The following is a 15,264-nucleotide window of genomic DNA, read 5'->3' on the forward strand; positions in this document are numbered from 1 at the left end:
CCATTTCATCCCGACTGATATAAAAAAGTACTCATAATGAACTGTTCTCACATTAAACCACGAGATTAACATTTTCAGTTAATATAGCACTATAAAGATGAAAGGATTTGCAAGTAACAACTAGCTGGAATATAAAAAAGCCTTTAACAAAGCCTGCTGCCTTTTTAGAACCTACTAATCTGTCTACACCCTTCAATGCTTTAGTGCTACATCTTATAACCTTCTATGAACAAATAAAGACACAACAGAAACACGTTGAAATCTCTAAAGCCATGTAAAACCCGAAGGCATTAAAATTTATTAAATGATGCAATAACAACAGAATTCTTTATTTACAATAGCATTATTTAACATCAAATAAGCAAATAGCATCAGCAAAGCAATATTAACTTGCATAAATGTATTTAAAATTTCTCTGAATATATCTACCTTTGCATAAACTGCTAACACTAGAAATACAAACATCAATGCAGGTGAACAAAGTGATGTTCAGAGTCAACTCCGTTTTGAAAATAAATCACAACCTGAAACACTGTAAGCTTTCTCCTGAAGAACCATAGTTTATATATTGCTTAATTTTACCCTTGTATAATCTTTTCATATACACACATCTCAGATGCAACTTCATGATGAACTGTACAAATAAAACCCACAAATGACATAAAGGGAAAAAAATTAAATGACAGTAAATGTTTGAAGTAATGTGTCCATCATCTCTATTGAACAACATAAAGATTAAGTGATGATGCACTTATTCCAAAATTGTACACAATTCACTATACAAATATAATACATCAGACAGCTATGTAGGAATATACAAGACTTAAAAACAGATCTAAGGCATTATGCTAGATTTTAGCATTTTGAGGTTCTTGCACATAGCTTTTACCTGTAGTAAGAAACTTAAAAGATTTTGTTTTAGTCTACAAAGAAACACCAGGGAGAAAATTCTAATTAAAATCAAAGCCACTACAGTAAATTTTCTTTTGTGCAGAGAATGCTTTTGCTCTTAGGCAGCATACTACCATACAAATACTAGAAAACTTTTAAATTCACACCAACAATTAATGGCTTAAGTTGCATTTCAAAACTGATTGTGTATCTTTGGGTTCTGCAAGTGGAGCTGTGCCACCCATTTAATCTGTTAAGCCCATATGAATTTCGCTTTTAAACAAAGATTAAAAAATGTATTGTATAAACTGCAAAAACATTGCTTTTAATTAATACAGGCCCAAAGGGATACCGGTGTGGGACAATATTTTAAGGATCGAGTACAAATTAATTCCTTGTAGCAAAACAGCTCACTTCACTTTTTAAACTTACCACATTACATGAACACTTAAACAGGCCGCATGACCATGTATATATGCTTATTTTTCACATTATGCGCCTTTCACATTTAGTAATGTAAGTAGAACACTGATAAATTGTTCTGTCAAACAAAATCCAAGTACTTTCTCCAACAAATTTACTGTATACAGGATGAAAAATACTGATAATGAAGGGAATTGATTTGGCTTTTTTGTTTCTATAGTGATCAATATGATCAGAAGATTTCTTCACTCACTTTTCTCTTTCATTACTTAGAAGACGACAAAAGTCACAATGAACCCAAACAGAGCCAAAGTGATAGGTACAATCTCCTTTCTTTCAAAATGGCAATGGATGATGAAGTATCATAATCACTACAGATAAGCATTTGCAGGTCTGTTGTGAAACAGGACAAATTTAAACTATTTTGTCCACTGTGAAAAAGAATAATCTATCTGCAGAGGTTACAGTTAAGAACCAAAAAAGAATGGAATAGAAAAAAAATTATTTTAAAACCCATTTATACTTAGTGAAGTGTAAATTGAAGTTAATTTCTTCAAATTTATATACTTCTTATATAAATATTTTTTGTCAGATATATAATGCAAGTTTAACACCAATGTTATAGTAATGAGGCTGTGGAGTTTAGGGCTGATGGTTACTTTGGTTTCCCATCAGCAGGTCAGAGGATGGTTCAGCTGACTAAATATTCTGTTTGGTTTGGTAACAGAACAGTGGCAGCTGAAAAAATGTTGTTTCTCCAGAATGGTGACACTGCCCTCCTTAGGGACAAACACAGAAACAGCCTTTATCATATTTTCTTCAACATAAAATAGCTGCTATTTTATTTGAACTCCCACCTGAATACCAGAACAAATTAAACAGCAACAGAACAAACCTTTCACTCCCAAAAGGCAAGGCTGATGAGATATTATAAAACACATTGCATTTTACATTACATCAAAAAATTTGTGTTCAGGTTAGAAAGTTTGTGGATCAGTGTCCTGGTTCCGGCCAGGGCAGGGTTAATTTTTGCAGTAGCCAGGGGAGGGCATGGCTAGGACCCTATACCACCTCATGTCATTGGCAGGGTGGAAGAAGGGGGTCCCTTCCAGGGAGAAGGGCTCTCTTCTGGGTCAGCGTAGTGTGGTGGAGGGAGCAGTCGGTATTGTCTATTGTCCATGTGATAAGTTCGCCTCTTTCTTGTACCCTCTGTCATTAGTATTGTTGCTGTTACTGTTTCTTATCTCATTGCTGTTTCCAGTAAATTGTTCTTATCTCAACCCCATGATCTTTACCTTCTGTGCCTCCCATTGAGCTACAAGCATGGTTTGGATATGAGCATGGTTTGGAGAGTCTCAGTGGGAGCACTAAATTGGGAAGTACCATTCCTAAACCATGACAATTAGGAGTCAGCAGAAAGAAAACAGAGGTCAAATCCATCAATTTCTTAATATTTCAAGTCCTCAGAAACTGATGTCAGTATAAGAAAAGATTATTCCAACCACAGTGGGCAAGGAAAAAAACCAACATGCCTTAACAGTGGCCTGTTTAGTAACAGTTTCTAAGATTTGTTACGAAAGGATATAAACGTACAAAAATCAAGAATTGGTTCCTACAGTGGCTGCATATAATATAGGTTAGTTAAATGATATTATGAGCAGAATCACAAGGTTTAGAAAATAAGAAGTCTCAAGCCTACAAATTAGGTCTAATCAAGGCATTGTGATTCTTTACAAAACACTTTTCCAGGAGACACACACGGCTAAGAAGATATCTAATTTAATACTGAAGTACCTCATTTGGAATCAACTTCACAACATGTATATCTCACAAAAATTATACAAGTAAAACACTTAAGTTTTCAACTTAAATTATTGCTTGTTTACATATAAACTGGATTTTATGTACCTTACAAAACGTCCTCGTAGTTCACACTGCTTTAAAATAATCAGAAACACACAATAGTGGTGAAGTCTGTAGTGATATCTGCTATAGGTATTACAGGAATTGTTATTTTCCCAGCTAAGGGGATGGGAACCAGAAATTATCATGCTTTAAAGCAGGTATCTTAGATATTATGCACCAATTCTGCCACTACCATAATCAGTACATGCATTACCATTGAACTTTGCTGTTCAACATCCAGTAACTGGTTGTCCAAATTGCTGGAAACACACCTAGGGAAATAACGGAGTAACCTGTTCTTTTATTCTATTAGAAAGAAGAGGAAGATGTCAGAGGTCAGGAGAGTCAGGTTAAAAAAAAAATATCAGGATTTGCTGATTGTTAGGAATTTAATTAAATGAAAATGTAACCCACTTGTATGTTTGACTTCATGACTTGCATTATAAACACTACCACAAAACCCAACCAAAACGCCCCTTATAAACAGCCCTCTCACAGGGTAATTTTCATCTGTTTTACAACTTTAACCCCATTCAAAATTGGTCTGTATAGTTTTCTGCATCAGTTGATCTTTGACTTGTCAGTGGAACACACTCGTTGAAGGTCTCTGTATGTACCAAACGTTGCTTCTGCGCCCTCTTCCATGCCTCCTCTCCGCCCCAAAATGCAGGCCTTAGTCTAAAACACCAGTTTTCAGACAGAACTGAATCCTTTGCACCAGACTGAGTAAGCCAGGGAAAACAAAGCAAAAAAACCCCCAAGGTCTAGAACTAAACAGAAACAGAACAAGAGCATGGTCGTTTTTCCTTAAATACATACATTTAAATACATTCAATCTGACATGGTTTATGAAAATTGCCTGTCAACATTTACTTTGCAGGAGAGATCTAAGTTGCACTAAGGTGAATGCAGTGAACAGACTGAGCAACTGTCTGTACGCTAGCTTCAGACTGTCAAAGAAGAGGCTGCTCTTCGGCAAAGACCACCCGGCTCCCCTCGGGAAGGCAGGGCTGAGTCCTGTCGGCAGCAGGCAGCCGCCACCGGTGCTGGCAGCTCAGCTGGGACACGACAAACAGACGCAGCTCTTCAAACTGGTAAGGATTTGGGGCCGTAAGCCCAGTCAGCTGAAGAAAGGAGCAACCAAACCACCCTTAGGGTCAGCAATATTTCTGAAAAAGAAAAAAAAAAAAAGAAAAGGAAAAAGAGAAATGGAGGAAAAAAACAATTAATTCTTCCTGCTCAGGTGGTGAAGATGGATAGGTCAATGAGATTTGGGATGCTGGAGTGCAACACCCACTGTCAACCATACTTGGTGTAATACTTTAAACCTGAAATTTAATTGGAACTTATAAAGCTAAACTATCCTTTGTGTACACAGATACAACTGACCTGCTATTTAATTCCAGTGATACCAGTAGAGGTTTAATTTCACTTAATTCATTCTAATTATCATGGATAGTGTAACAACTCAGGATCATGTCCGTCTTGTAAACTCCAACTAAAGGCATGGCAATAGGGTTTAAGAGAAGTCTTGTTCTTGGAATATGTGCAAAATCTCTATGTGTTACTGCTGCATCACCCTCAAAGGAAACAACGGCCTTAGTTCACTTTTCCTTCCAAGATGCATAATAAAGAAAAAGGGAATAAAAAAGTAAAAAAGCTTCAGCTACTGATCCCTAGAGATGTTCTTTACCTTATACTTAATACCCTTGCAAGGTCTTTGCAGAAATACAGTACAAACTGGTTTCAGCTGAGTTGATTATCTTGTACATTCTTATTTAAAAAAACCCTGAGGATATGGTTTTCACAGTTGTTTTAAGACTGTCCCTTCTAGAGTCTGTAATCTGTGCCTCTCTGTCTTCCCTTGCAAACGCCTGTTCCCATGGGCTGCTGTGGCCAGTCAGGTCAGAGAGTCAATCCAGCCAAAACCCATTTTCCTCCTCCCCTGGGGTTGCTTTTCACTTGTAGCCTGTGACACTGGCAGTGAAGAGGCTCTTTGCTTGCAGCCTCCGGCCATGCATGAGGAAGGCCCCATTTGCTCAGGGACGGTGCTGGTGGTAGGCAGCTTTCTCGCCTGTCCATGTGCATGCTGCTAGGTTGCCTTCTGGAAGCTGCCTACACCACGCTTTTGACTTCACCACATTTTCCTCTGCATTCACACAAGGCCTAGAAATGTATCTTTATTGACAAAGTCAGCGTCATGAACTATCCCACAATCCAGGAAAGCAAGATCCTATGTTTTGTACATCCACTATTTCCAGCCCAGCTGGTGCAGCTGGAGCTACTTAGGGCAACCAGCTATGGGCAGCAGAGTGAGTCTTGATCCTGGCTCCTCCTTTCTTCATCACAGCACAAAGACACTGCACTCACATCCCTCATGCCCTGACTAATATGGACAAACTAAACTTTAACTCCTCTTTCTAAGATGTTGAGAGCCATCTCAGGGACCCTGTCAGTGGTTTTTGAAGATAAAGTGGGAAACACAAGTGAAAATACAAAGATGTCCTTATTTTTGAGGAGGACATTTAGCATTCAGTATCTCTAGAAAGATGCTAAATAAACACTTCCACTGTGCCAGCAACTTGGAAAAAATTGTGCACTGCAAAAATTGCACATTGATTCTCTTCTCAGCTTTCTAATTACAGAGCTAGAACTTTATTAAAACAAAGTTACATAGGAGTATTTTGTAGCTCAGTCACATGAAAAAAGTAGCTATTTAACCTCTATTACAGTTCAAAGTTTTAGTAGAAGGTATTTATAGTGTATATAAATCATCTACATTTTCATTGACAGTCAGAGGTACATTAGTAGAAAAAAAGTAAAATCACGGAGTGCAGTCCAATGTACCTTTACAAAATAATTCAAGGTTTTAAGAAGTTCCTTTTCTTCAGGTGAGACAAAACTGCTGTCATGCATGGCTACTGTCCATCTTATTGTCACAGCACTGACTCCATTGTTTTAACTTTACACCCCAGAGATTCCCTGCCTAAAGTAATGCCACTTATTTCTTTCCACCGGCACTGTGAATTCTCTCCATCATCTCTTACACCCTTTCTGTCACATCCACTCTATTTTCCTTCTGCCTTCAACCATTATTTAAAATCTACCTCCTCCTTTAGTCTGCTTCTGCCTCAACAGCCTTATTCCCTTTCTTTCCGCAGTGGTACCTGCGTATTTTCTTCTCTGACAATGGGGCTTCTTTTAGCAAGAGGAATTTAACTTGTTAGGGGATGCACTAACTAGGAAACCTTCTATCAGCCTCACAGTACCTGAAGGGGCCTACAAGAGACCTGGAGAGGGACTTTTTACAAGGGTACGTAGTGACTGGACAAGGGCAAATGCCTTTATACTGAGAGTAGGTTTTGATTAGATATTAGGAAGAAATTCTTTACTGTGAGGGCGGTGAGACACTGGAACAGGTTGCCCAGAGAAGTTATGGATGCCCCATCCCTGGGAGTGTTCAGTGTTGGATGGGGCTCTTAGCAACCTGGTCTAATGGAAGGTGTCCCTGGCTACGGCAGGAAGTTGGAACTGGGTATCTTTAAGGTCCCTTCCAACCCAAACCATTCCATGATTCTCTAGAAACACCTTGGTATATGACAGCTTCTACTAAAGCAGAACACTCTGCATCATTTTATTAATCATCAAAGTGTCCAAAAAATAGTTGCAAATGAGACTCTTTATGCACAGATCCCCCACTCTTGAAGACAGACACTTGTATGTTTACATGAACCATGAAGGTGTGGAAAGGGACGTTTTAAATACACGCGCACACAAAAAAGACAGGGATACAATAAAACACATGTATGGCTACTTCCACCTTAATACTTTCACATTCTTCACTTTCATTCATGTTGATAACTTTTCAGACATATCTTCCTAATTTCCCCTATTATTCCAATTTCTTTTCTCTAAAAGCAGAAAACCCTACCAGGGCCCTGACCAGGAAGGCCTCGGAGGAGTGGGGGCAGAGGCGACAGCTGCAGCTAGATGGCGCCTGCCCTGCACCGCTTCACCGCGGCCACGACTCCCTCCCTCCCTGTGCCTATGATGCAAGCGGCTCCCTCACGTTAATTAATATTTCCCCGGGCACTTGTAACCCTGCAAGTAAAGAGATACCGTATCCATTCCAGCCCACAGCATATTCATCGTTCTGTTGCCTCTGTGGGCCATTTCTTACCCGTGCTGCATCTCCGTCCTGCTTTATCATATCCATTCCAGGCAGCTGGTTAGGAAAAAGATTGCCTCCCCTCATAGCAGGATCATTAACCTATTGGTAACAAGATATTAAGGAGAATGAATTAAAAAATACAGTGGGAGGAAGGCTGGAAGTTAAAAAGAAGCATTATAAACCACTACACTACTTGCATATACCAACACCTACTTCTGAGATGATGCTGAAGTCAGGGAAGTGACTGTAACAGCCAAGCATCCTCCTTGCACAGCATGTATTTGACTCATATTATTCTGCTTCACAGTCAACAACAAAGATTTCATTCCTGATACTGTGACCCTTGTGCATGTTTTACAAAGCAGGTTCCATAAATTAGGTCAGTGTTATCTGAAGAGGACATCCCTGCTATGAAAATTCTGAAAGCAGAAACATGTAACTACTTTCCTAACCTCAATAACACAAGGCTTTGCTGCTTGCAAGCCACCACACAATTTTTTCAAAGCCTGATGAGATAACATGTAGGCTAAATTATACAAACTATTGACTTAGTTTTAATGACACTTTTCTGTTTGTAAGCAATGGGAGAAAGCATTAAAAGGGAAAACGTGTAATGGCATGCTTTCCTAAAGGGATGGTCTCCACAATTTTCTGAACACAGTCACGGGAAAGAATTGAAGCTGTGCATTTCTGCACAACCAAAGCGTCTGTCATGCTTAGTTATGTGGAAAAGAGTGGTTTGCCAAATTTACAGCTTTGCTTTCTTAGTCAAAGGATTCATCTCACCATGTAGGAACTGGTATAAAATACGTAACAGAGCCCTTCAGCAAGGTTCTGAAATATTAGAAAAAAACAGCTTTCCTTAGAAGTTTTACGGGGAGAGAAACATCTTCCACAGTCTTTGCTGATTTGGTTCGCTGCTACTTCCCTCAGAGTACATGGATGCGATAACAGTGAAGATATGACCCTCCAGATTTTGCTGGAAGGAAAAAGACGTTTCCTCTGTCACCTGCCCTTTAGGAGACTTGTGTTGCCAAGAAGAGGAGATTCTGCCTGTGCTCTACCTCACTTCAGCTACAGCAACCTGCTGCCGCATGGGGGGAATCAAGAAATCACAGAATGAGTAAAGCTGGAAGGGACCACAGTGGGTCATCTGCTCCAACCTCCCTGCTCAAGCAGGGTCATCCAAGAGCACATGGCACAAGCTTGTGTCCAGATGGTTCTTGAATATCTCCAGTGAGGGAGACCCCACAACATCTCTGGGCCAATCCGTTCCAATTCATGATCACCTGCACAGTAAAGACGTTCTTCCTCATATTTAGGTGTAACCTCCTGAGGCCCCTTGCCTCTTGTCCTATTACTTGGCACTGCCAAGATGACCCTGGCTCCATCCTCTTGACACCCTCCCTTCAGATACTTATAAACATTGATGAAGTCCTGTCTCAATCTTCTCTCATTGAGGAAGACTGTCTTGAATTTACCACACCAAAGTCTTCTCATTTCAGGTCCTCTTGACTGTTGTTTCTCTCGCTTTTCATTTTGAAAAACGGTGCAAAGCTAGATGCAATCACATGCAACCACCTAAATGAGGAGTTTCAAATGCTGCCAGAGACAAGACTACAATTCAATGGGTAAGGTTAAAAATTTAAAATATTTTTGCCATAGGAATTTCAACTCTGAAGAAACTGATTGTTTAAGTGCTGCAAGCCTCCTAGTGATCCTTCCTTCCTCCTCCTTAGTATGAGTGAGCAGATTTTTAAACCTGAATGTGAATATTTAAATCAGGATGGAAGAGAACCACGTTATTTCATTCATTCGTTCTTTCATTCATTCAGAAAAAAAGTAGGCAGTTTTGCAGGTTTATCTACATGCATTTGACTAAGCAACAAAATCCATGTTTGGAAAACGTTTTCTGGTATTGATCAACATTCAACAGAATGCACAAGTACAAATGCCTTTTCTGATTTTTCAGTAGACAAAGGGAGGTAAAAATCAAAAGCAGAAATAAATAAATTGTATACTGAATCAACAGCAGTTTTGGAACAAAACGATGGCTGCATGATTTGCCTCATGGCACTCAGGACAGGTATAGAAAAGGACGGTGGTTCCAGGCTGCATACTACAAAAGTAGTAAAGGCATCAGTGAAGTTCCTGTTAACAGAATCTCTTTGCTAGTGATGATGCAAGAATCCTGAAATCCAGTACTATTTTGTTATATGAATACATTTGCTTCAGAAGACTTTAAAACACCCCATATTCACACATTAACTTTTCTGACTGCAATAAAAATCAGAAAAGTATGAGGAAGGACACAGAAATGGAAGAGTTTTTATAATTTCCTGAAGACAAGTCAAGTGGTGTTATCAGATGTGAAATCTGACTAAAACAAGACTGAAGATGTTTACAATTCCTTAGCAATAAAGTGTATTAATACAGCCTCCTGCTAATAAAGCAGAATTATATACAAGGTGTCTAACAAGAAAAGTTTCCTACCATTCCTCCTGGATGAGGTCCTTTCATCCAGTATGCTAAACAAAATCAAAATACTGTTTCAAGATAACTCTTCTTAGATGCCATTATAATTTTGGCCTGGAAAGTACTGTCATGAAGTCAAAGACAAAGTAAGATGTGCAAATGGAGGAACACCAGAAGGTTTACTTTCTTGATGCCTGGGGAAGCTGGCATTCTGTCCTGTTTTGGACAGAAGGAACCTGCAGAACTGGCAGCTAGCATTTCAGCATTCCTGGTAGCAGCCTCCTAGAAGAAATGCTAGTTAAGAGCAGCCTGAAGAGCTTTAATGTAACTATAAGAGAGAAGATGATAATGAGACAAGGTCTCATTCCTCAAATACATAAAAAGCCTCTAAGTATCATAAATAACAAGCCCATTTTGAATGTAATCTTTTTATTTGGTGATGCTGGGAGCCCAGATAGTAAACAAGAGAAGGTGGAGATACACAAGTATGAGCAGATAAACATCTAACTTAGTATTTCTGAGCTCTGGATACATCTGTATGATACAGCATAGTGCCACAATGAGAGAGGAGACAGAGTCAACCAAACCTGTTTAGTACCAAAGGTAATATACCTGCTTCTTACCAGGTAAATAAGTCCAGGCACAGCTTTTTACTATTAGGTAATACATCTTCCACAACTATCTAATAACAGTGTTACATTTGCAGTGTGATCACTGTTACTCACTGTGGTTAGAAACAGACAATGTGAAGTTAAATTATGTATTATGGAACAAAAAATGACATTGAATAAATAAACAGAAGTGTAGGTGACAGCATAAGAAAACCCCAATGAGTGAATGAAATGGCAACAGTCAGTAGAATTACAGAAAACACAGTCATTTTGAAAACCACCAGTGACAAGAAAAAGTCCAGCACAGTCTAGGTAAATTGCTAAATAAAGATGTCAAATAGTAAAAAAACCCTATGAACTGAAAACAGAAAAAACAAAAGTGTCAATATTAGTATTCAAATATAGATTTTTAGCTATTCATGTCTCTCAGGAAAGGAAATGTAAAGCAGCATAGCAAACATTCCTGAGGACTAAAAAGTACTGTCTCATGGCCCAGAAGTGGCCCCTCAGCTGTCAGTTGGCCACCTCTGACCTAGATGAAGCATAAAACATTTGCCTGCAGATGACACAGTGCTGGGGTGGTAAATCAGAAGGAAAACAGGTTACTGTTACAGTACGAGCCATGGCACTTTGCTTAAATGAACTCCATCTAAGAAATGCAATTTCATGGAGACAAAAGGGAGGCAATACATTTGGGAACAAAGAACAGAGGTTTCATCTATGTAGGATGTGCTGAGGAGAATTTGGGGATATCATAAGGGCTTCAGTGTGACATTGTCACCAACAGAATCAAGGTAACTCATGGATTGGATTACAAGGTGTCTCTGGTTACTCTGTTCATACTTCTAGAAGGCGGTTACAACAATGGAGTTTAAAGTAGATCCACAAAAGGGACTGATGGGCTGAAAACAAATGTTGAGATGGATAAAAACCCCTCAGCCTATTCAGCTTACTGGAAGTTAGATAAATGTTATCTTGAAACAAGATCTTGTAGTGTAACAGGAAGGAAAAGCAGTGCGACAGCTGTGCCCGTGGAAACAGTAGCCTGCATGGAAATTTTCAAAATAAAACCAGATCTCTTTTTACAATGCAGTTTCTCAATTCAGGTTCTTAGGAAAAATTATGCTGCATAGGTATCCTGAGAAATCAGAAGGGGTCATCACCTTTAAATCTCCACTCTTTTCTTTTTTTTCATTTTACTATTGTTTTACTACATTAAATTTGTGCAACTGTATGCACTTGGGAACTAATAATAATAAAAAAAAGTCTGCTACAACTGGGCTTAGCAACTGGGAATATCAGAGAAGGTGACAGACTTGGGAGTATCAAAATGACTTTCAGTCACCAGTATGTAACAGCTGTAAAAGACAAATGTGATCTGCAGCTATATCTGTCAGAGTATTCCAAGAGAAACGGGGAACAACTAGTGTTATGCACATGGCTCTGGTGTTTAGGAAAGACTGATTCAAACCAGAACAGGTGCAGAAAAGGAAAGGAAATTTAAAGCCTAATAGGCTGAAAAACTGTGGCTTTTTTGTCTTGCAAGAAAAATCCCAAGAAACCCAAACCAAAATAATCCAACTATCTCCAATCAACCAAAAAAACCCAATTATGTTGATAGAATCTTTCTAAAATACAAGAAAAGAGCTATTTAAGGTAAAGGACAATATTGGAAAAGTAAATACTCTGTTATCAAATTTAGGCTGGAAAAAGGACATACATTAACAACCCATTAATATAATCAGCTTTAAACTGGAACATTATGGTATCAGAAAAAAGGTTTATGATATTGTCTGCCATAGCAGGAGATGCTGCCCAAAGACACAAGAGGTACTTTCCTGCCAATATTTCTAAGAAAATTCCATAATTTCAAGACTGTGTTTTGAACAAATTGGAGTTCAGCTTTGAAACAAACACATGAACCTGTTAATTAAGAGGATTTGTTTGTCAAATACTTATTAATGTACTGTGTGAGCTTAATTGCAGATCAACAAACAGAAATGTTATTTTTTCTTATTTCAGATACCCTGAGTAGCAGTCTCAAATAACAGTGAGTCTGTAAACATTCTCTTGGCAGAAAAGAACAGGTTACTTACCTATTGAGTTAGCAACCTATTTTATACACACCACATTACCAAAAATGTGGATTTTGTATTTGTGAAGTTGCCAGACAGTTAGTTTTGAAGCTGATTGCCTATTTATTGTCTGGTACTACACTGTGGCAGTTGAAGCATCTTCCACACCCTGCTCATGACAGCATCTTTCACTTTTTTCTCTAGGAAACAGCTGCCTGCCATTCAGTGCTTGCCTCCACTGCTGAAAAACTGCAACTGTGCTATGGAAACTTACCTACCAAGAACAGGAGCTAGATCAGCAGGCACTTTCCGCAGAAGTTTGGGAGCAACTACATATGTTGGCTACAGTGGTGCTAGGTCAAAATAGGAAATTTAGATGCAAAAAGTGCTCTCTACCTCATTGGTCACCTTGGTTATTCGAGTGCAGAGCTAAAACCAAAGCCCTTTTAACATCGTAATTTCTCAAGAAAACTAGTAAAAGAAACATAATGGCTTACAGCAGTTACAGCCAAACACAGTGGAGCTGAAAAACTACCGAAAATCAAAGCAAATCCTCTAGCTGTCATCTCACATCCTTAAATTCTCACCTGCTCAGGACCCATGGAGGACAACCCTGATGTAGGCACAGAGGTCGCTGAGGTCATGCTGATCTGCCCTGTCATCTGGTTCATGTTGTTCATACCACTTGTGTTGGTTGCCATGGATACACTGATGTTCATGTTATTGTTGTACATGCTGGTGCTTGCTTGCTGCCCAAAATGTGGTGGGGACTGTTGTGAAAACATGCTACAGCAAGGAATGGAAAAAGCAATGTGTCAGACTTAGAATGCTGAAGCCACTAAGAAACTGTTTTCTTTTTAATATATTTTAAGCTAGAATTTGTATATACTGCCATTTATTCCAACTTCAAAGGAAAAACTAGTTCGCAGCTGCATTAATGTCTATGGAATAGATTTTCAAACTTTAAGGTCCCATGTCTGTGCACAAAAATGCATGCCTTTGCGTGTGAAACTATGGCAGAGTACAAATCTGTTATGCACATGCAGTAACAGCCAATTAGCTATCTAAATGTGCTTTGTCTGTATTTTAAAGTAATTTTTGGAGGGAAAGGAAAACAGTTTTTTTTCCCTCCAGTGTTAGCACGGGACAGGAGTGCTGAGCTGAAATTAGAGCTAGTCTAATAAACATTCTTTTTTGCAAAATAATCTACTTGCATATATGAATACCAGATTTGTACATACAATTATGGGGAAGTGGGCTCACAAATATAGACATGCGATTGTGCAGAAATTTATTTACTAAATCTTAGCATCAGATTTTGAAAATGTGGCACCGTAAAGAAACAACATAAAGTCTAAGACAATTATCCTCTGTGTTCCTTTAAGGTCTTTCTGAACAACTTAAGGAGGAGTAACTGTGGAAGATCTCATCCCACATTTTATTGAGTCAAGTGCCTTCTGGATAGTATCTTCCTTCTCGTTATGTTGGAAGTTGTATTAGAGACTTCTTTACATTTCCTAAAATGCACTTCGCTGTTTACATACCAGTCTTTTCTACTCTTCAAGCATAATCCAACAGTCAATGAAGGAATTATTACTGACAATGTGTCAGTTTAGAGGATCTGCATTAGCCTGAAAGACTGTGGAAGGGCTGCTGTGTGTCAGATGGCACACGGTAACCACCTCTGTATCCATGGCTAACTTTTACTGCCCCGCGAAGCACTGCTCCCACAGCTCCTACAGCTGAGGAAATCTTTCAGGGTTAACACTCAACCTTGCACTTGGGTACTCCATTAGGCTATTGCTGTGAACTGTGAGACTTGGTAGAGTGCAACAGCATTCCGGGCACAGGACCAAACTCTGAAAATCCCACCATTCTCTTCCTTCCAATTCCATGTCTTTTCAGGCCACCTAACCCCATTTTTAAGTTGTTATCTGGATGGCTGAAATAGTACACTACAGATCATTGTGAATATTCAGTGGCTTGTGTAAACACATTTGACATGCCTCTGCTGTAGAGCTGCAGTTTAACAAAGCCAACCACTAGTCTTATCAAGCTGCCCCTGTGCCATTTTTGGCAGAAGCCACGACAGTGGTAGCTATGCCTCCTGCAGATACTTCAGGAAGACAGTGAGGATGGGGCATGGACAAGGATGAAGATAAGAGATACATCAGCTGCTTTAAGGGGTACTTCATTTGGATCAGCCTCATCAATAAAATACTGGTGTTTTGGGTTTATTAAATCTTTGTCAACTGGTGAGGAAAAGATTTGTCACTGGGCTAGGACAATAAGAACAGCCTGAGAACTTCAGGATGACAAAAGCACTGTGCTAGAGACAGCTGTGTGCACCCCAGTGTTAAGTGATACAGGCTGTACCTGATACTTCCTTCTGTCTTCCAGTGAAAGGCAAAGATCACTGCCATCTGGAAGCTCACTGCTGCCTATGGAGAGTCTTCAACATCCAGCCCATTTGATTTGGACAGACTGATCGTTAGAGCTATACCAACTGGGGCGGGGGCCTCAACTGCAAAGGTGACTGCATGCATGAGGCATGCCACGATGCTGTCAGGGAATTAAATTATATGCTGACCTCTAGTATGTGCAAGCACTAATGGGCTGAACCTAGTTATGCTCCAGCATTTAAAGTGGGAGGTGATAATCCAGTCACCGCAATTCCAGAGCAGTAGGGAACGCATAGGCTCTGGCTCAGCTG

At 39.3% G+C, this 15,264-nt stretch overlaps 1 protein-coding gene across 4 annotated transcripts in view; it reads right to left on the reverse strand.

Moving 5' to 3' along the window:
• Positions 1-258: 258 nt before the first annotated feature.
• The window catches only part of NCOA2 (nuclear receptor coactivator 2), a 186,143-nt gene continuing 171,137 nt past the window's right edge, over positions 259-15,264 (reverse strand). For 3 of the 4 annotated variants that reach the window (XM_017812476.1, XM_017812474.1, XM_017812475.1), the window contains 3 exons: positions 13,139-13,337; positions 7,400-7,489; positions 4,020-4,388 (listed from right to left, as the gene is read on the reverse strand). In XM_017812476.1, the coding sequence (XP_017667965.1) occupies positions 4,377-4,388; positions 7,400-7,489; positions 13,139-13,337 (301 nt within the window). In that variant the 3' untranslated portion in view covers positions 4,020-4,376. Of the gene's footprint in view, positions 4,389-7,399; positions 7,490-13,138; positions 13,338-15,264 lie in introns of all 4 variants that reach the window. The other variant, XM_017812473.1, reaches the window with a different exon arrangement.

Source organism: Lepidothrix coronata, unplaced genomic scaffold, assembly GCF_001604755.1.
Source record: "Lepidothrix coronata isolate B3197 unplaced genomic scaffold, Lepidothrix_coronata-1.0 Scaffold36, whole genome shotgun sequence".
NCBI classification, from domain to species: domain Eukaryota; kingdom Metazoa; phylum Chordata; class Aves; order Passeriformes; family Pipridae; genus Lepidothrix; species Lepidothrix coronata.